Here is a 27593-nt window from a genome sequence, read left to right on the forward strand (position 1 = left end):
ATCTAGACAAGGTATAATCTTTTAAAATTTTTGAATATGCTCATATCAACTATATTCATCCGTATTTAACACATCCGAATACAAACAACATAGATTTTCAATACACACAGTATCTGAGATATACAGCAATAGTATCATATTGTTCCAGCTTCTAACAAAAACAGTATATAAGCATTTCTTACATTGCTAAATGCAGTAGAGCCTTGACCCAGGCCAGAAGTAGAAAATAAAGGCTACTCTAATGTACCCAGTTTTTCTTCATCAACCTCAAATGCCTTCCTTGCTTGCTTCAGCTCTTCTTGCATTGATAGCAATTCAGTACAACGATTTAGTTTCGGCAAGTCCTGCATGATCAAAGTGATTACTCTGATGTACTCCAGCCTAGCTCATGCTATAAGAAGCTTGGATTTCAAGATTCGAAACTTGGATCAAGATCCATCAAGTTTTGCTTTTAAAGTTCAAACTCATTTTAAGCTAAAATTCAGATTGTTTGATCAAACTCGCTCGTAATGAGCTATATTCTCATGCTTGATTTTAGAATCTACTCTTTATGCTCATATTTGAATCAAGTTTTATATTACTAATTAAGAAAATAGATTAGGACATAAGCTACTTGAGTAAAGCATTCAAATCATTCAACTACTCGAGCTTGCGTCAACAATTATTTAGCCAAAGTTGATTTCCTTTTAGCAAACCAAAACCGAGTAGCCTACGAGTATACATGTCTTGTTTACCTACCTACCCCATGTTGTTATAATTAATTTAAAGGAAAAGTGATAAAAATATCACACGCAATCTCCACCATTGGAAACTAACTCAAGAACAAGGCCTATGACCCATTTTCTTTTTCTTGGAGCACCCAAGTCAGAAACTAGGGTCCGATAATATGACTATCTGAAAACTCTTTAAATACATTGAAAACATTTCTAAAAATTTGAAATGCTTTTGTCGGACACAAACTCACACCTGACACTCACACATAAGTCCCAAGTAACATAGCTCAGGACTATAATCTCAAATAAATTTGTTTAAACAATTTATGGAAATATATAGAAATTCCAAGTATCACAATACGTAAGCAAATACTCCACTAAAACTATATTGTTCTGATTCCTCATTTCGTATGAACCGTCTGTGCTCGACATTCATGTCCAACATATATTCAAACATGAGTAAGAGGATATGACCCTCCAAGAACCCTCCAAATACACGAAAAAACTTAAAAGATATTAAATATACCCATGCCGAACATAAATCTATATTCAACACACACTCAAATCCGAATAAAGTACAGTGTGAGTTACCTTGCGAATGAGATATAGAAAATCCTCGACCGATAGCTTTCCTCTCTTTGATCCAATATCTTGAGCTTTATGTGCCTAAAGATGGTTCGAAAAATAACAAACATGTTACCAACAATGCCATCCCATCAAACCAAAAAATCAAAATCAGCAAACCATTAAAAATAACACCATATCTGTTACATATTCCACCACAATATCCTCCACAAGGGCCACAGTCTCCGGAAGTGGCTGAAAACACAACAATTGAAATTCATAATTATGATCAAATAAATTATACAATCGCAAATGCATCACTTTTGTTACAGTTCATATAAGCAGGCAAATGTAGGCAACTAATGAACCTTTCTCACAATGAAGCATCCATAGAATGAGATCCGGAACTTTATATATTGTAATCGTACTCCTCCTTTCGATCTCTATGTTTTTTCACTCTTCATTTTTCTAGAGAACTTCATATCCAACATTAATGTTCAATGAATATTCAGACATGAGTGGGGATACAATCCTCCAAGGGTTTTCCAAAAACATGGAAAAACTTTTAAAAATTAAACAAATCTGTACGCAACATTCACACCCTAATCTAAATAATATAGTATGACTTTATCCTCTCAACTCAGAAAAGTGTATCATATGGTGCCTTGTTTTAGCTTGAAATTACAAACATGCAAATATTATCATTGATTAATAGAATATAGACATATAGCAAGCAAAGAAATTGTGAAAAACATATTATAACTAAGAGCAGCTTCTTTGAATTAACCTTACTCATAGGATAAATATTTTGAGCAACTTATTGCAAAGCTGCAACCTAGGTTGCTCCAACCTTTCATTTTTCTTTTTCATGTTCAACACATATTCAAACATATGTGTGGAGATATAACCCTCCAAAGACATGGTAAAGCTTAGAAAATTTTGATATATCCATGTCCGAATATAACCCGTATGTAACAATCACATCCGAGTCCAAAGAACAGTGCTTGCAAATATGCACTTTAACTCAAAGCTTTAGCCCTCTTAAAACAATCACAGTATAAAAGGTTAAAAAATCCATGGTTATGGAAAAAAAAAAACATCGGGGAAATAACTTAATGGCTACCAACTCTAAATGAAATCATACGCAATAAAAGATACAAAGCTCGTCAAAGAATTCAACAGAGGATACAGCGTTCATCAAAAATAGGCTAGTGGGCTCAATGTTGAAATTCTGAAGGATACTTACATTAGGATCATCTCCAAAACCATACATCATATGCTGCACTGTAACAAGAAACAAAGGAAAAAGAAAATGTAAATCATTGAAAAAGAAAAATCAAAAGAAAATTTGCAGGAAAACTTGTATAAATAAGAAAAATCGGTTTTACAATCTTTTTGAAACACTCCTCTTTTGCGCTTGAAAGAGGTTTCTGAAGGTTGTGAAGAACCGACTTTTGATTTTGAAGAGGCTCCTGCAGATGGGTTACTCATCTTCTATCCCAGAAAAAAAACTTCTCACTTTCCCACAGAATCGCGGAAAACAAAGAAGTCCCAAGAAAAGAAAATCTATATCAGAAAACCAAGAATCTTTAAAGCGTTTAAATCGAAACAAATGGTTTTATCCTGTCACTGATTTTCTGGAGAAGGAACAAATACGAGAAAAGGATTCAATTCAAGAAATTTTGAGAGAAATCGTCGTTGAACTGAAAAGATGGTAATTTTATGGGCCAAGCTAGACTCCTATTTTGGCCCACCAATGACTTTAGTTGGGCTGACCGAAGGTATCGGTTGTGTACTTCTAGTGTTTTTTTTTTTTTCTTTGAAGAGGAAAAAAGTAGAATAATATTGATAGATAATTACAAAGATTATATATTTGAATCACTAGCACAAATTATATTAAGCTTAAACTCCAAAATAATTTTGAATAAAATCCATTCAATCTGGATAGAGTATACCTATTATTTATATAAAGTGGGCTCAAACTTAGACATTTGATCTTAGAGTCTCAACCTTGACTCTGCTCGAGTATTTTGATTATTTTTCAAACTAAAAAATTTCAATTTAAACTCATAATATACCATTTCAAATGAAATTAAAATATCTAATCAACTATTTCAACATTTCAAACCTAAACAAGTTGGGAAGATACCCAAAAAACGGCCTTGAATTATGCGGTAGAAATATGTCAATTTTGATTGTTAAATGAATTTTGCCCTATAAATAGACATTCTTAGGTGCTAAACTCTTTTCCTAGTAAAAAAAAAAACCTTTGAAGTTTTGGTTGTTCAAGTTTGCGAAATTTATTTTGTTTTTAATTTCTATTATTTGGTATTTACATATCTTTGGAATACTCAGCCTTGTTGAGTATAGCATATGTATTCGATGGTTTATAATATTTGTATTATTAATTAGAATTGATACATCCATAATTGCTTAATTATTCCTGTACTTTTGACGAATAGTATAGTTATTATGTATGTTGAAGTATGCAATTTGTTATAGTGTGTGTGAAATATAGGCTAAATGAACTCAGTTGCGTGTGTATGTAATATAGGATTGTTTGTTAAGAAGGAAAATAAATTTAACAAGTTTCCTCTTAATTATTAAAAAGGAAGGAGAGATTGACTAATAGGCGTGATGTCGATAACTATATCCAATTTATTGAAGCATATTAAAATTTATTTTTACATTGATAATCAAATCCCAATTAAAATTGGAATTTAGCATTCACATTATATTAATTTATCTTTAAAATAGTAATAAGATAGAGTAAGTCATGAATCCCCATAATAGTGAATTGCATATTGCGGCATATACAACTATGTTATTCATAAAAATAATAGAAGCAATAAAACAATTAAATGCAAATATTCTAAGTCGTCAAATATAGATCCAATATTCAACTGATTTAAATATTATTATTTAAAAGGAAGATACATGAATACAGAACAGATTAGATCTCATAAACTTTTACAGTAAAAACTTTGGAATCCTTTGATTATAAAAAGAAGTTTAGCAACTTATGGAAAAAGAATATGCAAATGTAAAATAAAACTAAATACAACTATATCATTGTCTTTCCTAAAGGTACTCATGGGTCGAGTCAGGCCTAAACATTATATTAATATATTTTATGATTGTCCAAGCCTGACTTGAAACATGGGCCTAAATTTTTGCCCAAGCTTGCTCGTATTTATAAAAGACTAATCGAAGTTCATTTTAGACCCACCCATATTATTTTTAAATTAAACAAATATTTATATTATTTTAATTTAATATTTTATAATTTTATAACTTTTTTATATAATCATCTTAATATTATTTTAATATTTACATTAAAATAGTATTATATATTTCGTATAGGTTTATTTTTTAAATGTGTTATAAATTATATAATATATAAAAATAACATAAAATATTATAAATTTAAAAATGGGCCAGGCTAGGGCCTTTAATGTTCAAACCTAAGCTCGACCCATATTTTAAATAAACCTAATTTTTTTGCCCAACCCCATTTTCGGGCCTAATATTTTTACCTAAACCCTTCCAAATTTCAGGCAGACCTTTAGGCTTGAACTGTAACACCTTTAACCCATCAGTAGCCGGAATAAGGTCACGGAGCATTACTGGATTTTATAGGTCAAATACAGTTAATTCATAACATTTATTATTCATTTCAAAAAACAATCATATTCAATCATAATGTCCCTTATATGGGCCATCGAAACCCAATTTATGCATTAGGAACAAGTTGGAACTAAACCGAAAACTCACAAAATTTTTCGCGAAATTTTCAAAATTTTCTTAGATGTAGGGGATACATGCCCGTGTGGCCAAGTCGTGTGGGCATTCAATTTAAGGCACATGACCATGTCTTAACCCGTATCCATACCCGTGTAACCCTCTGGCTTGGGTCACACGGCCAAGCCACACGTCCGTGTGTTAGGCTGTATGAACAATTTAATTTGCAGTAATTAGGTGTAGGGGTCACACGACCAAGTCACACGCCCTTGTGCTAGGCCATGTGTCACACACAGCTGAGACACACTCCCGTGTCTCTGTCCGTGTGAAAATACCTGGACATTCTAATTTTAAATTTTAAGGATGCAGGGGACATACGGCCAAACCACATGCCTGTGTGCATGACCGTGTGTCACACACGACTGAGACACGCGCCCCGTGTCTCTGTCCGTGTGGATGAAAATAGGTCATTTTGAAGGCCATTTTTCTCACCTAATTTGTCTTCCACCTACAAAAACATTTAAGCATATTCACAAGCCAATTTATAACCCTCAAATCAAGTCAAAAACTACATCTTATGCATGATATATCATGACATTTATTCAGACACCCAACTTACCAAAATGATCAAATACTCATTTAAACATAATTATACCTAGTACACCAATCTAACAAGTCCAAGCACACACATATCAAACAATACCTAGTCTCTTACATATACACATCAAAATATGTCATCATTAGCCATTCCAATGGCTAATTACAACCAAAATATTTCACCATTTAGCTTAACTTAGCTTATACATGCCATTATACCAAAAGTAACTTTTACTAATTATATCAAAATGAGCTAAATGATAGTGTGATCTTGCTCCGACCCGCTTCCAATCTTTGTGAGCTTCCGAGTACTATAAAACAGAGGAAAGAAAATAGAGTAAGCATTTAATATTTAGTAAGTTCGTATAACGGGAAATTAACTTACCATTCATATTCATTTAAAGTAAGCATACAAAATACATCCAAAACAATTTAATCAATAACCTAAACACACATACATCCTCGTCAAACATGTTAGTTATGTAATTCACATAAATACCAAGAAACATGAATGAGCTCATCAATATTCAATTTTCACATACATGTATTTATCACTTCAAGTATCCAATGAACATGTACATATTATATCTTTGTATTTCAAGTATTTCTCATATCAGAACTTTACTTGTTGAATCATTTAAAATATCGATGGATACATGGGTAGTACACACGAAGTGTACGATATGGTAAATCCGTCAACTCACATTCGAGAGTGCTTATAAAAGCACTTAAACGGGAAGTTTATCCGGGCTAAAACAAGAAGCTCATAAGAGCCATATTTAGGAAGCTCGTGCGAGCCTATAACGGGTGGCTCTGAAAAGCCATTAATTAGGAAGCTCCGGATAGCCATATATCGGAAAATTCAAGCTAGCCATATCGGAAAGTTCCAAAGAGCCAATTAACGAGAAGCTCACGAAGAGCCTATAATTGGGAAGCTCTGTAATACCCCCTACCCGTATTCGTCGCCGAAATAAAGTATGAGGCATTACCAGATTTTACCGAATTTTTTTTTCAAGATAGATTTATCATATTCATAAGATAATTTCATCACATACCAAAACCAAAATTTGTTAGCCATACCAATGGCTAACCATACATTCATTTCACATTAACATCTAATTTACTAGCTTATACATGCCATTGATTTCCAAAATAAAGTTCATTTATGTACCGAGATCTCGAGATTGATAGTGTGATGTGTCTCCGACCAAATCTGACCTCCGAGCTCTTAACTCTACGAACAGGGGAAAAAGAAACAGGGTAAGCACTTTGTGCTTAGTAAGTTCATGCAACAGGAATTATACTTACCATACTTATACATCCATCATTTAATGACACAAGCACAGATCCAATTCACATAAACATATACCTATCACATACAAACTCAACCTCATACAAATTCATTACAAAGATAAATGATTGATGAGCTCATCAATTCCATGATTTCCATTTCCTTGTTATTTTTCCATATTTATCCCGTTGAACTACTTGGAATTTCGATGGATATTCAGGGGTACACCTAAGTGTACAAATCCGGGTCCGTCAATTCATATTCATGTGCGCACATTTCCATTTGGAGAGCACACTCCCATGAACCTCATCCTTACAATGGGATTACAGTCGAGCTAAATCACGTAATATAAACTCACGAGTATTGTCGGGATTACGGTCCGAGCTAAATCCCTGCAGCGACAATTACTCTAATGAGCTTGGATCGAATTACAGTCAAAGCTAAATTGAGACCCTAACTCGGATTACCCGTCCGGCTAAATCCATTTTCCACATATTCTTGGAGGGCTATATCAGATAGGATCACCCGTCGGGCTAGATCCTTTTACCGTCAATTCCTTTTCGAGATCCATCGAATTTTCCTTTCATTCAACAGGATTTATTTTCTCTTTTCATCAAGAATATCAATACTTCATCAATTATCATACAATAAACATCCAAATCATATTCACATCAATAACAAACATTTCAAGCATTTATGAATACAATTCAAGTTACACGAACTTACCTCGATACTTGTTCGTAAACAAAAATCTACTAATCCCGAACTTTTTCTTTTCCTCGATCTTGCTTCGTATTTGAATTTTCCGGATCTAAATAAATAAATTTAATCATTAATCTAATACATTTCATGTTCATATGTAACTTTCTCTACAATTCCATTATTATTTATAGTGCATTCAAAGCTGCCTCACTGAGTCACAGTCACTAAATTATTTATATCTTGAGCTACAGAACTCTAAATTAAGATCCGTTAATTTTATCTGAAACTAGACTCACATATCTTCTTACCATAAAAATTTCAGAATTTTTGGTTTAGCCAATAAGTACAGTTTATTCTTTCAAGTTTCCCCTGTTTCACTGTATGACAGTTCTGACCCCTCTTCACTAAAAATTAATTATCTCACTGCACAGAATTAGGATGATTCTTTCCTTTATTTATTCAGAAAATAGACTCATTAAGGATTCTAAGCATATAAATTATAACTCATAATCATTTTTTTACAATTTTTAATGATTTTCCAAAGTCAGAACAGGGGAACCCGAATTCATTCTGACCTTGTCTCACAAAATCTATTATATCTCATGATTTACAATTTCATTTCTTACACCGTTTCTTTTATAAGAAACTAGACTTAATAAGCTTTAATTTCATATTTTATTCATCCTCTAATTCGATCTCTACAATTTTTGGTGATTTTTCAAAGTTAGAGTACTGCTGCTGTCCAAAACTGTTTTAGTGCATGGTGTTAATTACCATTTTTCCCCTAAACTTTCAACAATGATAATTTCGTCCCTGCTCAATTAACCTCTCAATTGAGCTGATTTTTCTCAATCAACACTTTATTATATCACTTTAAACTACCTTATAACCTTTGGAAATCAGAATTTCAGCACTAAACTTTAATTCCAAACTTTTTCACAATTAGGTCCTACAAATCAATTTCTATTGGAATTACCTAATAAAATCATCTCACAAAAGCTTCAATTTCATCCTATTTCATCATAAAATTCCAGCACATATTCATAGCAACTTTCAAATTCATTCATAAAATCAAAACTAATGAATTTAGTAATAGGACCTAGTTGTAAAGTCTTAGAAACACAAAATTACAAGAAAAGGCAAGAATTAACTCACTTGGTGAAAAAATTATGAAAAACCAGCTTGAAGAAACCCTTAGGATGTTTTTGGCTGATGAGAGTGCAGAAAATGTGAAGAGAATTCTAGATATTCCAATTTGGTCCCATTTTTATATTAGTGAAATTTGTTATTTTCCCATTTTACCTTGTTTCATCAATTCTCCTGATTTTTCTCAGCTTATGCCGCCCAAAATATCTCATTTTGGGGTTATTTTCAATTATGTCCTCCTCATTTCACAATTGAGCTATTTAATCCTCTAGTAACTTTTACACCTTTTCAATTTAGTCCTTTTACTTAATTGACTACCCAAACATTAAAATTTTCTAACGAAATTTTAATACCATATTACTAACACTTCACAAATATTTATAAAAATATTTTTGACTCAGTTTTCTGAGATCGAAGTCTCGATATCTTATTTTACCTAATTCCTTCAATAATTTCTTTTCTAACTAACCACTTAATCGGTAAAATTTTTTTTCTATCGATATTTTCATACGATTTTTCCTATCATATCAATATTTATGCAAAATATTAAAATAAATTTCTCTTTAAATCGATTTGTGGTTCTGAAACCACTATTAGATAATTTTGAATTTGGGCCATTACAACTCTCCCCTTTAAGGATTTTCGTCCTTGAAAATCTTACCAGAAAGAGATTCGGGTATTGTTTCCTCATTGCCTCCTCCGGTTCCCATGTCGCTTCCTCTATCCCGTGCTTTTGCCATAATACTTTCACCAAATTTATCTTTTATTTCTAAGCTCCTTTGTTTCCGTGCCAATATCTTGACCGGTTCTTCGTTGTAAGTCATATCCGGCTGAATCTCCACTTCTGTTGGAGAAATAACATGTGAAGGATCTGATCGATACCGTCATAGCATAGACACATGAAAAACATTATGAATTCTATCGAGTTAAGTTAGTAACGCCAATCGATAGCGGTGGTCCAATTCTTTCTATGATTTCATATGGCTAGATAAATCTTGGACTCAATTTACCCTTTCGACCGAATCGGAGAACTTTCTTCCAATGAGATACTTTTAAGAATACCTTATCACCCACCTGAAATTCAATCTCTTTTCGTTTAAGATCAGCATATGATTTCTGACGATCGGAAGCTGCTTTTAGACTATCTCGAATCACCTTGACTTTTCTTGGTTTCGAATCAAATCAACCCCGTGGATTTTCTTTTCTTGAGCTCATCCAATATAGCGGTGTTCTACATTTTCTACCATACAAAGCTTCATACGGAGCCATTTTAATCTTTGGTGATAACTATTATTATAAGCAAATTCAATCAAAGATATATACTTCTCCCAATTACCTTCAAACTCTAATATACAACATGGAGCATATCTTCTAGTACCTAAATTACACTTTCAGATTGGCCATATCATACGAGGATGAAATGCGGTCTTGAAATACAATTAGTACCCAAGGCTTCTTGCAATTTGTCCCGAAGCGAGATGTAAATCGGGGATCTCTATCGATATAATAGAGATTGGCACTCCATGTAGCGACAATCTCGGATATATCTGATTCAACCAATTTATCTAGAGAATAATCCATACGTCTAGGTATAAAATGTGCTGATTTTGTTAATCGATCAACGATCACCCAAATGGCATCTTTCTTCTTGGAGACAATGGTAATCCGGACACAAAATCCATAGTAATTCTTTCCCATTTCCATTACGGTATAGTAATTGGTGTAACAATCACGAAGGTACTGATGTTACTGCTTTGACTTTGTTGACATATCGGACATCTTGATACAAACTCAGAAATATCACGTTTCATACACGGCCACGGTACATTTTCTTCAAATCATTATACATTTTATTACCTCCCGGATGTATGGACATAATACCACTGTGTGCCTCGTGTAAAATCTTCTGTACAAGCTCTGAATTCTTTGGTACACATACTCTGCCTCTGAATAATAAACAACCATTAGTCCCAATCTAAAATTCTGAATCATCACCTGACTCACATTGCACCCGTTTAGCTTGTAGCTTCTCATCATTTTTCTGAGCTTCATATATTTGTTGTAGAAATGTCGGTTTAACTCTCAACTTCGGCTACAAGCGAACCATCATCAACCAAAGATAATCGGGCATTCATAGCAAGTAAAAGCAAAGCGAGATTTTGACTCAAAGTATCGGCTACAACATTAGCCTTACCGGATGGTAATCAATAACCAAATCATAGTCTTTTATCGGTTCAAGCCACTGCTACTGTCTCAAATTCAAATCTTTACGTGTCATCAAATATTTGAGACTTTTATGATCGGTATAAATATGACATTTTCACCATACAAATAATGCAGAGGTGAAAAGAAGTTGAACAAACATCGAGGCCGAGTAATCCAGTTTCGAGGGGTAGACCACCTCGACCATTTGGTGATGTCAGTAGTAGTCGAGGAATTACGAAAGATACTGCAGGCAGGCCTGAGGCACGAGCACCTGCTAGGACATATGCCATCCATGCTAGAGAAGAGGCCCCAGCACATGATGTTATTACTGGTACTTTTTCTTTACTTGATACTAATATAACTGCATTGATTGATCCTGGTTCTACGCATTCATATATATGTGTTAAACTTGCACTTGTTAAAATTTATCTATTGAACCCATCAATTTGTGGTTAAAGTCTCGAACCCCCGGCCGCTTTGTATTAGTGGATAAAATTTGTAAAAATTGTCTCTTGACTCAGAAGAGGTTATTGTTTCTACCGACTTGATGTTACTCCCTTTGATGAGTTCGATGTGATATTGGGTATGGATTGGCTAACTCAAGATGATGCAAGTAAATTGTAAATGTAAATATATTGTTCAAGTGTCCGAATGGAGAATTACTTGGTTAAATCAATGAGACAGAGGAATTATCTAATGTGATTTCGATGATGACACTCGAGGTGTATCGTAAAAGGGTGTGATGCTTATTTGGCATATGTGTTAGACACTAAGGTATCCGAGCCAAAGATATGTGCAAAGGCGCTTGTCCGTGAATTTTCTCGATGTATTTCAGATGAATTACCGGGTTGCCACCGTAAAGAGAAGTGGAATTTTCTATAGATCCGATTCGAACTACTCCAATTTCCATAGCTTCAGATCGTATGGCTCCTACTAATCAAAGGAGTTAAAGACGCATTGCAAAAACTTGTTGATGTGGTTTTGTCCGACCAAGTTATTCACCTTGGGTGCTCCATTCTATTTGTGAAGAAGAAGGACGGGTCCTTAAGATTGTGTATTGATTACCGACACTCAACAAAGTCACTATAAAGAATAAGTACCCATTGCCTCGGATTGATGATCCGCTTGACCATTGAAGGGTGCCACCAGATTTTCAAAGATTGATCTCCGATCGGCTACTATCGCCACGGTAAAGGAGTCGATGTACCAAGACGACTTCGTAACCAAGTATGGGCATTATGAGTTTCTTGTTATGCCGCTTAATGACTAATGCACCCGCAGATTTATGGACCTAATGAATCTGGATATTCGCATCGCATTAGACAAGGTTTGTGGTAGTTTTATTGATGATATCCTGGTCTATTCCCGAGATGAAAATGAGCATGCGTAATATTTGAGAGTTGTGTTGCAAATTCTACGAGAAAACACCTATATGCTAAATTCAAGAATGTGAATTTTGGCTTCAAAAGTGGGTTTTCTTGGACATATTGTATCCGCAGAAGGCATCGAGTAGATCCGAGTAAAATTTCAGCTATTGTCAATTGGAGTCCACCAAAATGTATCCGGGTTAGAAGTTTCTTGGTTTAGCTGGTTATTATCGAAGATTTGTACAGGGGTTCTCTATGATAGCTTCTCCGATGACCCGCTTATTACGTAAAGATGTTAAATTCGAGTGGATCGATGAATGCCAAGAGAGTTTCGATCGATTGAAAGATTTGTTGATGAAAGCACCTGTGTTGGTACAACCTGAATCGGGTAAAGAATTTATTATTTATAGTGATGCATCATTAAATGGTTTAGGTTGTATGCTGATGCAAGAAGGTAAAGTTATAGCCTATGCTTCGAGACAACTTAAGCCACATGAAAGAAATTACCTGGTGCATGATCTTGAATTAGTTGTTATTGTATTTGCATTAAAAATATGGCGACATTACTTGTATGGTGAGAAATGTCATATTTATACTGATCATAAAAGTCTGAAATATCTGATGACACAGAAAGATCTGAATTTGAGACAGCGTAGGTGGCTTGAACTGATAAAAGACTATGATTTGGTTATTGATTACCATCCGGGTAAGGCTAATGTTGTAGCTGATGCTCTGAGTCGAAAATCTCTGTTTGCTTTACGAGTTATGAATGCTCGATTGTCTTTGGTTGATGATGGTTCAATCGTAGCTGAGTTGAGAGTTAAACCGACATTTCTGCAACAAATATATGAAGCTCAGAAAAATGATGAAAAGCTACAGGCTAAACGGGTACAATGTGAGTCAGGTAATGATTCAGAATTTCAAATTAGGGTTGATGGTTGTTTGTTATTCGTGAGGTGAGTATGTGTACCAAGAATTGAGCTTGTATGTAAGATTTTACACGAGGCACAGTGGTATTATGTCCGTACATCCGGGAGGTAATAAAATGTATAATGATTTGAAGAAAATGTACTGGTGGCCAGGTATGAAACGTGATATTTCTGAGTTTGTATCAAGATGTCTAATATGTCAACAAGTCAAAGCAGAACACCAGGTACCTTCAGGATTGCTCCAGCCAATTACTATACCGGAATGGAAGTGGGAAAGAATCACTATGGATTTTGTGTCCGGATTACCATTGTCTCCGAAGAAGAAAGTTGCCATTTGGGTGATCGTTGATCGATTAACAAAATCAGCACATTTTATCCCGGTACGTATGGATTATTCTCTAGATAAATTGGCTGAACTGTATATATCTGAGATTGTCAGACTACATGGAATGCCAATCTCTATTATATCAGATAGAGATCCCCGATTTACATATCGTTTTTGGGACAAATTGCAAGAAGCCTTGGGTACTCAATTGTATTTCAAAGACGCATTTCATCCTCGACAGATGACCAACTCGGCGTATAATTCGGTACTAGAAGATATGCTCTGATGTTGTATATTAGAGTTTGAAGGTAATTGGGAGAAGTATATACCTTTGATAGAATTTGCTTATAATAATAGTTATCATCCAAGATTAAATGGCTCGTATGAAGCTTTGTATGGTAGAAAATGTAGAACACCGTTATATTGGACAAAGCTCGATGAAAAGAAGATACATGGGTGGATTTGATCCAGAAGCAGAAGAAAAGTCAAGGTGATTCGAGATAGTCTAAAAGCGACTTCCGATCGTCGTAAATCATATCTTGATCTTAAGCGAAAAGAGATTGAATTTCGGTGGGTGATAAGGTATTCTTAAAAGTGTCTCCTTGGAAGAAAGTTCTCGGTTTGGTAGAATGGGTAAATTGAGTCCAAGATTCATCTAGCCATATGAAATCATAGAAAGAATTGGACCGATCGCTTATCGATTAGCGTTACCACCTAACTCGATAGAATTCATAATGTTTTCATGTGTCCATGCTACGACGGTATCGATCAGATCCTTCACATGTTATTTCTCCGACAGAAGTGGAGATTCAGCCGGATATGACTTACAACGAAGAACCGGTCAAGATATTGGCACGGGAAACAAAGGAGCTCAGAAATAAAAAGATAAATTTGGTGAAAGTATTATGGCAAAAGCACGGGATTGAAGAAACGACATGGGAACCGGAGGAGGCAATGAGGAAACAATACCCGAATCTCTTTACTGGTAAGATTTTCGAGGACGAAAATCCTTAAAGGGGGGAGAGTTGTAATGGCCCAAATTCAAAATTATCGGAACAGTGGTTTCGTAACCATAAATCCGATTTAAAGAGAAATTTATTTTAATATTTTTTCATGAATATTGATATGATAGGAAAAATCGTATGAAAATATCGATAGAAAAATTTTACTAATTAAGCGGTTAGTTAGAAAAAGAAATTATTGAAGAAATTAGGTAAAAATAAGATATCGAGACTTAGATCTCAGAAACCGAGTCAAAAATATTTTTATAAATATTTATGAAGTGTTAGTAATATGGTATTAAAATTTCGTTAGAAAATTTTAATGTTTGGGTAGTCAATTAAGTAAAAAGGACTAAATTGAAAAAGATGTAAAAGTTACTAGAGGGATTAAATAGCTCAATTGTGAAATGAGGAGGGACATAAATTGAAAATAACCTCAAAAGGAGATATTTTGGGCGGCATAGGCTGAGAAAAATCAGGAGAATTGAAGAATTAAGGGTAAAATTGGAATATTGCAAAATTTGCTTTAAAAGTTAGGACTAAAGTGGAATATCTAGAATTCTCTTTATTTTTCTGCATTCCCATCAGCCAAAAACGTCCTAAGGATTTCTTCAAGCTGTTTTTTCATAATTTTTGCACCAAGTGAGTTAATCCTTTCATTTTTCTTGTAATTTTTGTGTTTCTAAGACTTTTACAACTAGGTCCTATTACTAAATTCATTAGTTTTTGATTTTATGAATGAATTTGAAAGTTTCTATGAATATGTGCTGGAATTTTATGATGAAATAGGATGAAATTGAAGCTTTAATTTGTTTGTGAGATGATTTTATTAGGTAATTCCAATAGAAATTGATTTGTAGGACCTAATTGTGAAAATGTTTGGAATTAAAGTTTAGTGCTGAAATTCTGATTTCCAAAGGTTATAAGGTAGTTTAAAGTGATGGGATAAAGTGTTAATTGAGAATAATCAGCTCAATTGAGAGGTTAATTGAGCAGGGATGAAATTATCATTTATTAAAAGTTTAGGGAAAAATGGTAATTAACATCATACACTAAAACAGTTTTGTACAGCAGCAGTACTCTAACTTTAAAAAATCACCATAAATTGTAGAAATCGAATTAGAGGATGAATAAAATATGGAATTAAAGCTTATTGAGTCTAGTTTCTCATTGAAGAAATGGTTTAATTAATGAAAGTGTAAATCATGAGATATAATAACTTTTGTGAGACAAGGTCAGAATGAATTCGGGTTCCCCTGTTCTGACTTTGGAAAATCATTAAAAATTGTACAAAAATTATTATGAGTTATAATTTATATGGTTAGAATCCTTAATGAGTCTATTTTCTGAAGAAATAAAGGGAAGCATCATCCTAATTCTGTACAGTGAGATAATTAATTTTTAGTGAAGAGGGGTCAGAACTGTCATACAGTGAAACAGGGGAACTTTAAAGAATAAACTGTACTTATTGGCTAAACCAAAAATTCTGAAATTTTTATGATAAGAAGATATGTGAGTCTAGTTTCAGGAAAAATTAACGGATCTTAATTTGGAGTTCCGTAGCTCAAGATATAAATAATTTAGTGACTGTGACTCAGTGAGGCAGCTTTGAATGCACTTTAAATAATAATGGAATTGTAGAGAAAGTTACATATGAACATGAAATGTATTAGATTAATGATTAAATTTATTTATTTAGATCCGGAAAATTCAAATACGAAGCAAGATCGAGGGAAAGAAAAAGTTTGGGATTAGTAGATTTTTGGTTACGAACAAGTATCGAGGTAAGTTCGTGTAACTTGAATTATATTCATAAATGCTTGAAATGTTTGTTATTGATGTGAATATGATTTGGATGTTTATTGGATGATAACTGATGAAGTATTGATATTCGGATGAAAAGAGGAAATAAATCGGTTGAATGAAAGGAAAATTCGATGGATCTCGAAAAGGAATTGACGGTAAAAGGATCTAGCGGACGGGTGATCCTATCTGATATAGCCCTCCGAAGAATATGTGGAAAATGGATTTAGCCGGATGGGTAATCCGAATTAGGGTCTCAATTTAGCTTGACTGTAATTCGGATCCAAGCTCATTAGAGTAATTGTCGTTGTAGGGATTTAGTGCGGTGGTAATCCCGACAATACTCGTGAGTTTATATTCTGAGGATTTAGCTTTGGGTGGTAATCCATTGTAAGGATGAGGTTCGCGGGAGTGTGCTCTCTGAAATGGAAATGTGCGCACATGAATATGAATTGACGGACCCGGATTTGTACACTTAGGTTTTCCATACCAATAGCTAACCATACATTCATTTCACATTAACATCTAATTTACTAGCTTATACATGCCATTGATTTCCAAAATAAAGTTCCTTTATGTACCGAGATCTCGAGATTGATAGTGTGATGTGTCTCCGACATGAGAGTGCAGAAAATGTGAAGAGAATTCTAGATATTCCAATTTGGTCCCATTTTTATATTAGTGAAATTTGTTATTTTCCCATTTTACCCTTGTTTCATCAATTCTCTGATTTTTCTCAGCTTATGCGCTTAAAATATCTCATTTTGGGGTTATTTTCAATTTATGTCCCTCCTCATTTCACAATTGAGCTATTTAATCCCTCTAGTAACTTTTACACTTTTTTCAATTTAGTCCTTTTTACTTAATTGACTACCCAAACATTAAAATTTTCTAACGAAATTTTAATACCATATTACTAACACTTCACAAATATTTATAAAAATATTTTTGACTCAGTTTCTGAGATCGAAGTCTCGATATCTTATTTTTACCTAATTCCTTCAATAATTTCTTTTTCTAACTAACCACTTAATCAGTAAAATTTTTTTTTCTATCGATATTTTCATACGATTTTTCCTATCATATCAATATTTATGCAAAAATATTAAAATAAATTTCTCTTTAAATTAGATTTGTGGTTACGAAACCACTATTCCGATAATTTTGAATTTGGGCCATTACAAGCTCATAAGAGCTAAGGTATGTCCACAGCACATGCAGGATCACAACCTATCGGGATGCTCCGAAGAGCTATAATAGGAAACTTGCAAGAACCATATAACGGGAAGCTCATAAGAGCTAAGAATGGGACACTCTTTCGAGCTATGGTGTGTTCGTAACATATGCAAGACCACAACCAATATGGGAACCCTGTATCTAATCGAATTTCATGTATTCAAACGAGATTTAATATTTACCGGGTTTTGTTGAATATGTGACAAATTTCATATACATAGCAATTACACAACTCACATACACATAATTTTCATTCAAATATGTAAATATACACAATTTAGTTATACGAACTTATCTCGACAATGTTCGTGTTCGTAAGCTACTAATCCGACACTTTTTCTTTTCCTCGATCTAACTCCTTATTTGGTCTTTCCGAATCTATATAAATAAATTTTACATCAATTTAATACATTTCATATTCAATTCAATCCAATTCACATCTTAAGAAAAAAAACCATTTTTCCCCTATACTTTTGATTAATTCCAATTTCATCCCTAGGCTCGGAAAATGAAATTCATGTAATTTAATCCTTATTCCAAGCCTAGCGAATTTTTCATATAACAATAACAGTGCATTTATTTCAAAAATCAAAAATTTCCATGAATTTTACATCTTTTCAATTTAGTCCATAAATCACAATTTCATAAAATTTCCTTTACAAAAGTTGTTTATCTATTAACAACCTTTCATTTTCTACCATAAACTTCAAAATTTCAGCATATTCACCCATGGAAAAATTTTAATACTTTGTTAACTTTGTAAATTAATCTCCAAAATAGCTAGATTGGGTTATTACGATATCGAAAATATAAAATTACTAAAAATGGGACAAGAATGCTTACCCAATTAAGACAAGTAAGTTTGCTTGAATGCTTTTCTCTTAGCTAGGGTTTTCATGAAAATAATTTGGGGAAAGATGATGAAAAAATGATTTTTTGTTATTTAATTAATTATCATCTTTTGTTATTTCCACTTTCCAATTTAGTCCTTTTCTTTACTCAAAGTTCCTTGCATGAATCATCATAAATATCTACTAACTCCTCTTAATGGTCTATTTGCCTTATAAGGACCTCAAATTTTGAATTCCATAGCTATTTGATCCCTCTAGCTACTATAATTTAACTTTTGCACTTTATGCAATTTGGTCATTTCTAGCAATTAAACATGAAATTGGTAAAATTTTCTTAACGAAATTTTCATACATCATTCCTATCATAATGCAGACCATGCCATAATATTAAAATGATTTCTCTTACTAACTCGGATTTGTGATCCCGAAACCACTATTCCAATTTTACTAAAAACTGGTTGTTACATGGACGGGTAACCCGACCTTTAAATAGGTCTGGTCTCCCCCTAGGTTTTAACTTAATAATGTTTATTTATAGGGAAAAAATAATACAATGGAGAAAATATAAAAGTACCATTAATTAAACAATGTAGAATTTTTTTAGATTCTTGACAAATTTTTGTGTAAACTTTCAAGCCATTTTTGGGTGCATTCTTGATGTTTCTTGGGCTTAAGTTGTAAGATAACTTCAGTTAAATATTTCAATTTCTTTCGAAACAGTATATTATGGGCTCAGAACAAAATTTTGTAGCTCAAGTTTTAACCAAAATATTAAAGTAATGTTGTGTTAAAAGTTTAATTCACGAAAACTTAATAAAAATAAAATTCAAACTCCTTTTTATCCAATTATTCATATAAATTCATAATAAATAAAGTACGAGTTTAAATAATATAATAAAAAACTTAAACAACATAAGAGAAAAAATACCCGAAATAAATTAAAATTTATAGGCTTATCAATTTTGATAAAAATGTCGGTCCTTTCATCATCATCAAAGTTGGAGTTCCATGGTTTAGGTTGTTGGTCTTCCTTCCAACTCTTGCGAGCAATGTCAGAATTATCTGAACTATTTATTGATTAAATTTGCATGTTCAATCTCAACCATAGGGGTGTTCAAAATTCGAGTAAAATCGAAAAAATTCGGTTAATCGACCGAATTCGGTTAACCGGTCGGTTAATCGAATTTTTTCGGTCTGGGGTCGGTTAATTATTTTTTGATTTTTCGGTTAATGGTTAATTCGGTTCGAAATCGGTCGGTTAACCGAATTTTTTCGGTTTAACCGAAAAAATTAATAAATAAAATTATAATATATAAATAGGCCCACTATTCACCTAAACCCAATCCAAACCCAAGTATTCAACCCAACCCAATTACACAACCCAACCCAATCATAAAAATTACAAATAATTTAATAAATAAAAATAAAATTCTAAAACTAAAACTAAAACTAAAGTCTAAAAGTCTAAAAATAATTTAATTATGTAGTGATTCAATTCGGTTAATTCGGGTAATTTGGTTAATTCGAGTAATCCGGTTAATTCGATTAATTTTTAACCAAAAATAAAAAATATATAATTTTCGGTTAATTCGGTTAACCGACCGAATTAACCGAAAATATTTCGGTTTGGTTAATTTTTTTTAAAAAAATTTCGGTTCGGTTAACGGTTAAAAATTTTAAAAGGTAGGTTAATTCGGTTAATATTATTTCGAGTCGGTTAACCGACCGGTTAACCGAATAAACACCCCTACTCAACCATAGATTTGCGGCTGTTAAATTTGATAACCTTGCAACCCATTTTTCAGAAAAGAGCCCAAGCTAGGGGTCCGATTTTTCTTTTTTCCTTTTAATTTCGGATTTGGGTCTGACCCAGCCCAATTAATTTTAACCTGATCAAGGCCCACCAGTTAAGCCTAGCCCATATCATTTTCAGGCTAGAGTTTCTAAACCCTAACCGCCGCACAGTGTGAATACATAAAAAAGATGCAAACTTTCAACTAATCGAAATTGAGAGTACAATAATGTACAAAGAGCAGTAAAAAGGTCAAAAGAGTAAAACAACAAACACATTTTGAGAGCATTATCGAACAAATAACAGATTAAAGAAGAGAACTAAACACATTTGTAAAACAGATTAATGCAAGATTAAAGAACGCCATATATAACCTGCAAAAAAAACCAAAAAAAGGTCAGACACCCTAAATAAAATAAATAATAGAAAACAAAAAACAAAGGAAAAAGAAGAAAAAGGTAGCCTCTCGGCCCTACTTTCCCTCACGCACGCAATAAACGGGGCCCCTGACGAATAACGCATCATCGGACCACCAGTTCTCGGGCGTGCAGGGTGCCATGACCCCCTTTTCTTTTCTTTTTTTTTTCCCTTTCTTTTTCACATTCCTTTTTTTTGTTCTCTTTCTCTTTTTTTCTTTCTCCCTTCTTCCTCATTAGGTCTAGAAATTTCAGATTTGAAAAGTATTTTTTTTACAATAATTTGTTAGGAGTCCTAAAAATAAAACAAACTTAAACAGAAGCTTTCAAAATATAATAATAAAAAAAGAAATTTGCAGTTTCAGGCTACCACGTATGGTGCTCCGCCGTCAGAGATCGGAGAACCCAGTAGAGCCGGCTAAGATAAAAAGGAAAAAAACAAAGAAAAATGGAAAAGTTTCGTGAAAATGAAAGAAAATGAGAAATAAGGGTGCAACGCGCAAGGTACAATTATTTGCTTGTTAATTTGGTAGAATCAGATAAAAAGTTTAAGTAATTAAATACTTTTTATGACCGTGTAGATCTCGTGTGTTGACTTAATAGTCAATATGTTCACCATTTCAGATGTGACTTGAGTTCGTGTTAATGGCATTGCTATTAAAATTTTGTCCTCCTCTTCTAATTCACTAAAAAAAATAATCGTAACTCAAATATATTAAAATTTACATAAAATGAATTCTTAACTTGTAAATTTGTAATATTTAAAAAAACATAACACAAACAATTCATTTTAAAATTAAATTATGCAAAGCATATATTATAAATTTAAATACAATGAGAATAATTTGAAGGTAAATTTTGACATACATATACAAATTGATATCTGTAAAAATATTATACAAAAATAGCTTGCTACATAGCAAACCATGGAAGAAAATAGAAGCAGAACTTTAGGATTCAATTTCAGATAGACAATATTAGATTCATCCAATTAAAAACTTTATATTTAATACCTAATTTATATACTCTTAATGCACTTCAATCATTATAATATAAAATCAAATCAAAATTAAAATTTATCCATGATAATCGAAGAGATTTGAAGACTTACATATAAAATTGTATATGATAAATCTCAAATCTAAGTACTCTTGAGACTCAAAGTCTCCACCTTTACCAATTGAGCCAAGACAACTTTTATTTATTAGAATTTTAAGTTAACATACTCTAAGTTCATTATTTAATTGTTAGTATCTTTTAGAAAATTTGGGGTTGATTTAAAATATCTTAGGTTTTTTATTTATTTTGAGATTTGATATTTTATAAGTAAAAGATGTCGTTTTCAATTTTGAAATTGAGTAAATCAATCCTTTTCAAAACAATTGGAGCAATTTAATCCTAGTCAATTTTGAAAGTGAGCAATTAAGTACAAATAATCACGAAGTTAATGTCTTTCTTCAATTGTGCATAATTTTAATTGGTATAATAACAAATTTAGCCCTTGATGTTTATATATTTTGTTGATTTAGTATTGACTTAAAGAAAAATCTAACAAATTTTACCTCAACATTTACACATTTATAAAAATATTTTGAACTTAAATCATAAAATCTTCAAACATTAGATTCTGAGATTATAATCTTAGATATTAAGCATTTAATTAGATGTTAAGCTTTTGACACTAATTTAGATTTTTGTCATTCAGATTGCAGACATTTAAACTAAATTTCCAAGATTTTAGATTTTAATTTTAATTTAACAAGAGATCTTTAAACTATGTTTTGTTTAAATTAGAAACTATTTTCTCGTAGAATCAAGTAACTAAACTTTACTTCTATAATCAATGTTGGCTTCCTACTATTACATTTGTAAAAAAAATAAAAATCATTGGAGCCAATTAAAATAACATATGTCCTTAAAAATTTGAAAAGAAAAATAATTAAATAAAAATTTATATTAATATTAAATTAAATAAAAATATCTCCCACTCCCTAAATTGTAGCAGCAGCTTGAAATCTTCATCATCAGTCATCCAAATTCTCTAGAAGGAATCTTCTACTGGTAATATTTTGAAAAGTTCAAAAAAGACAAAAAAGAAAAGCGAAAGAGCATTTCAACATTCCAAATCCAACCCATCACCATCCTTCCCCCCTTAGCCCTTCCCTCACACCTCAACCTCAAGGCTCTGCTTTTTCAATCTGTCTTCTTTCTTCCTATAATCCTAATCCACCCATGAAATTTTCCACCACCAACCATGCCTCAACCAGTCCATTGCAGCTGTACCGCACTCTATGAGAATATGGTTCCCCCCTGAATTCCAACTCATTTCTTTCCTTTTCTTTTTCTGGGTATTCGTCGATGCACCTAATTCAAAGAACAATAGAAGGCGGATCCTGGCATCGCACCAACATGGATTTTTATTTGTTCTTTGAACTCCTGAGCGGGACAGACGGGAGGGAATTTACAATTAGAATTTTTCACATTTAAAAATACATTAAACTAATATTTACAGCCCATACATCGCCCACACTAGTTAAATTTTAAAGATTCAATTCTTTACTTAGATTTTATTCATTCAGATTGCAGATATTTAAGCCAGATTTTTAAAATTTTAATTTTAGATATTAAGTTTAATACTTTTTTAATTTTTTTTGGTGAATTACAATATGAAAATAAAATCTTAACAACAATACGACTAGCACGACACTACATTTGGGGGCAAACACCCTGCACAAGTTAAATTTTATATTATTATTATTAGACTTTAAATTAGATCATCTTTTATCTATTTAAGCTTTTCAAGAGTTCAAGTTTAAATTAAGTTTGTTTAAGCTTTAGATTTTAGGTATTTTGGGTAGAATTTAGATTTTAAATAACTTGTAGGGGTTTGTACCGATCATTTTTAGCCTTCACTCTTAAGTCAAATCTTAGACATTGTATGTTTTTTACTGTAGACATTTTCAACCTAGAAACTGCACTTATTTTTTAATTTTTATGTCCTTGATAAAACAATAGTCTCTTTTAGTTCCATAGGTGACGCCCACACAAAGTTGAGATCAATCCCACCGACAGGCGTGGCAAGGATTAACCCTATAGTCATCCACTTACAAGTTTCATAACAAATCAATGACGACCATTTAATAAAAACATTATATAAATAAAATTTACATATTATGGTGTGCTTTCTAAAGTATTCATTACATTGATTTCTTTAAAAAATTAAAAATAAAATATTCAATAGGAGGATCACTTACCACTTAATACTCAAAATTGTTTAGCAGGGACGAAGCTAGGAAAAAATTTTAGGAGACCCAATTAAAATTGTTTATATCTTTATAATTTTAAAAGATTAAATCTAATTTTTATCATTTTGAGTGATAAGGTACAATTTTACCTTTTACTAATTTAAAATTTTTAAAATTTAAAGAACTAAAATGGTAAAATTTCCATTTTCCTCCCCAGAAATCCGCCTCTGTTTACTAGCAGCTTAAGTTTTTGTTCTTTAAAACGCCATAATTTATTTCATGGGATAAATCCCAAAACCATATATAAACATGGTTTAAGGAGCAATTATATATATGAACTTTGATTTTGTGTAATTTTACACATGAAATTTTGATTTGATCAAATTCTTGTAAATTATTAACATAATTATTGATATAATATCATTTTATATTTATATATTGCATACATAAATAATTATATTTATCCAATATAAAAATAAAGTGATATATTTATTTCTTTAAATGCGTATGATTAAATTAAAATTAAAATTTTAAATATATATTTGAACTATAATTAAAATTTTATATGTACAATTGCACGTTAGGTCAAAATTAATGTATAATTTTAAGATTTATCTCTTATTTTATTTATTTAATTTTTTAAAACAAAAAAAATTCTCTTAAGAAAGTACCGATGTGATAAAACTTAATTAATTAAGTACTATTTTTTAAGACTAATGGTGAGTTTGGATGGGCGGTGCGTTTACCTGCGGTTAGTGTAAAAATAGCGGGGGCGGTGAGATTAGATACTGTAGCGTGAGACAAAAAGTAAACTAAACACACTGCACCACACTCAATCGCCCATCCAAACTCACTCTAAAAGACTGCGTATATCAAATGTTAGTATTATTCTAATGCATATATTATACCAAATACCAAGGCGTTTACAAGCTTTTGCGCCGTGATTATAGGTAGACCTCGTAATACAGAATAAGACACAATTTTTCTTTTATAGAATACGGCATAATTACATATACAAATATTTTATTATCGCACAACCACCACGGATGAAAATTTTATATAATAATTAAATATGATTTTTTATTTAAATAGTAAAACTGAATTATTAAAAATCATAATGTTTTAGATTCAATAGAAAATATTTATTACACTCTCATTAAGGTTTTAAGCTCTACAAACTGGATAAAGATCACAAGTTGATTCACGATATTCTATAAAGTATAGTAAAATATTAAAAAATAAATATATAAAATAAATAGAATACATTGTAATTTTTTAAGTCATTTGTGAAATTAAAAAAATACATTATGAGAATACTAAATACTAACTTTGAGTTCAAATCCCACCGTCTTAAATTATTTTTCTAAATTATATATGATAAGTAAAATTGCTGTCAAAATAATATTTATTATTTTATAAAATTAAAAGGTTTTGATAAATTATCTACTTAGAACTAGATATATCTATGGACCAGGCCGAGTATTGACAAAAGTTTAGACCTGTTTGATAGGTTTGGGCCCAGTTTAAAAAATGAGTTTAAAATTTTGCCCAAACTCAGTCCAGATAAAAAGTGCTAAAATTTGAGCTCGGTCTGACCATATTAATTTTTTTATATAATTTTTTAAAAATATAATACATCAAAAATACTAAAAACATTAAAATTATGTTTCCCAACAAATTGAAAATAAATTAAAAAATTATAATTAAATAATACTAATATAGGTGCAACATAACAAGCAAATGCCTCTAAAATAGTTGTAAATTTATGAATAAAATAAGAGTTATACAATATCAATACAATAATAACAAAATAGTAGCTACATAATAGTGAAATGATAACAAACCAACAAGAAAACAATGTAAGTTTTTTCTTTTTACAAATTCGGCCTGGGCTAAAAAAGCCTTATCCAAGATCCGACTCATTTTCTAAATGAACATTATTGTTTTTGTCCAAACCTATTTTTCAATACTATATTTTTATCCAAATCTTCTCACTTTCCGAATCAATCTTCGAATTGGACAGAATAACAAGTCTATTCATTAAAAATCTTAAATATAGGTGATAAAGTTAATAATTAAAATGCGACAGGAGCAGCACACTAACATATAAAAAGTCAAAATCTGCTTTTAAAAAAGAAATAAAAAATCTATACTTATTGTCGAAACTATTTTTTTTGAAAAATAAAAAAAATTAGGTTTTCGAAAAAATGAAAATTGGGAGTCACCACCAATCTTTTTATTAGGGTGTGATTGGATCACCTAAAAAAAACGGCTTTGGTCTATGAGTTTTAGAAAAACTGATTCGGGAGTCAGTTACGTACGAGGAAGGATTAGCACCCTCGTAACGCCCAAAATTGGTACCTAGTTAATTAATTAGTGTCTTAAGGTCGAGAATATGGAAAAATATAATCTTTAAAAAACTTAAAGCGTTGCATATTAAGACCCTTTTCGATTCAAAGAAGCAAAAACGCCACACCCAATACGTTAGGGCACAACATTCTAATTTCCTCCAAAATGAATTAGGTCAGAATACTTAAACAATAAAACTTTAAAAGAACATCCACTCATCCAAGATTTAAGAAACCACACCCAATACGTTAGGGCACGATCCCTTTAGAATCCCAAACTCGGAATATTTCCTTTACTTTAAAAGAAAATCAACTTATCCAAGATTTAAGAAATCACACCCAATACGTTAGGGCACAATTCCTTTAGAATCTCAAACTCGGAAAATTTCCTTTATGATTTTTTTTAAAAAAAATCTTCATTTCGAGAAATCAATGCGCCACATCCAATACGTTAGGACACAACGTGTTGAATTCCCAATAATGAGCTTTTATTTTAATTAAAAGAATATCCATTTTGAAAAAGTTTGATTTTAAAAAAAAGAGTGAAAAATGTAATGTTATGCTATATTAAATATATAATGCAATAATACTACAATAGCATAAAAATAATACAAATATATGAACAAATAAATAAAATAATGGACTACGAATATTAAATAAATGGACAAGATAAAAATATGTAAACCTAAATTAATAAGCAGATGATTGAAATAAACAAACAAAATATACATGTACCCAAGAAAATATATAAATTTAAAATGATTAAATAGTATCAAAATTAATAAAACATGTATAAAAAAATACAAGAAATATTAATTTTTAGGTATAAATACATACAAAAGAAACATTTATATATATTCATATAATAATAACAATAATTTCAAAAAAAATTATTTGAAATACTAATTTTAAGAAAAATATGTGAAAGGACTAAATTGGAACAGAAATTAAAAAAAATGCGAATCCGCAAATAAATAAAATCTGGAGGACCAAATTGAATGCGCGAATTACATAGAGGGGCTGGAAGGGCAATTTTCCCTTCTCCTCTAAAACGGTGTCGTTCAAGGAGGGTCAAATTGAAATTAAAATAAATTACAGGGCGAATTTTAAAAAAAATAAAAAAATAATTATAAAGACACTTAAAGGCGGAGGGGCTAAAAGTGAAATTTTCCCCTCCGCGCAAAAACACGCGGATACTGGGTCCGGGTCGGGTCGACGCGCGGATCCTCCCTCTCCAAAACGGCGCCGTTTTGATTGGCCTATTTAAGCCAAATTTAAGTCAAAAATTTCATTTCAAAACATTTTTAAAAAACAAAAAAAC

The 27593-nt window shown here is 31.8% G+C and overlaps 1 protein-coding gene and 1 long non-coding RNA gene across 3 annotated transcripts; both read right to left on the reverse strand.

Annotated features, from left to right (window-relative positions):
* Positions 1–79: 79 nt before the first annotated feature.
* On the reverse strand, positions 80–2973 carry LOC105777289 (transcription initiation factor TFIID subunit 13). 2 transcript variants are annotated; one of them, XM_012600469.2, is made up of 5 exons: positions 2666–2973; positions 2524–2561; positions 1485–1532; positions 1305–1379; positions 80–344 (listed from the first exon to the last, which is right to left on the reverse strand). In XM_012600469.2, the coding sequence occupies exons 1-5, from the start codon at positions 2766–2768 to the stop codon at positions 234–236; spliced, it is 375 nt and encodes a 124-aa protein (XP_012455923.1). In that variant the 5' UTR covers positions 2769–2973; the 3' UTR covers positions 80–233. The 2 variants fall into 2 exon arrangements, with proteins under 2 accessions (XP_012455923.1, XP_012455922.1); XM_012600468.2 differs by having other exon boundaries at positions 1473–1532; positions 2666–2969.
* Positions 2974–20442: 17469 nt separating this feature from the next.
* LOC128034146 (uncharacterized) lies at positions 20443–21182 on the reverse strand. The gene is made up of 2 exons (XR_008190254.1): positions 20740–21182; positions 20443–20637 (listed from the first exon to the last, which is right to left on the reverse strand). It is a non-coding gene; the product is annotated as an uncharacterized LOC128034146 (long non-coding RNA).
* Between the last annotated feature and the right edge of the window lie 6411 nt (positions 21183–27593).

Source organism: Gossypium raimondii, chromosome 10 (genome assembly GCF_025698545.1).
Source record: "Gossypium raimondii isolate GPD5lz chromosome 10, ASM2569854v1, whole genome shotgun sequence".
Lineage (NCBI taxonomy): Eukaryota > Viridiplantae > Streptophyta > Magnoliopsida > Malvales > Malvaceae > Gossypium > Gossypium raimondii.

Bases quoted from the DNA above. Each gene is read 5' to 3' on its own strand.
- LOC105777289 (XM_012600468.2), bottom strand. From the start codon at position 2,768: ATGAGTAACCCATCTGCAGGAGCCTCTTCAAAATCAAAAGTCGGTTCT. The intron at 2,562-2,665 runs GTAAAACCGATT...TTCTTGTTACAG, and splicing joins AGGAGTGTTTCAAAAAGATT to TGCAGCATATGATGTATGGT. The intron at 1,380-1,472 runs GTGTTATTTTTA...AACCATCTTTAG, and splicing joins TGGAATATGTAACAGATATG to GCACATAAAGCTCAAGATAT.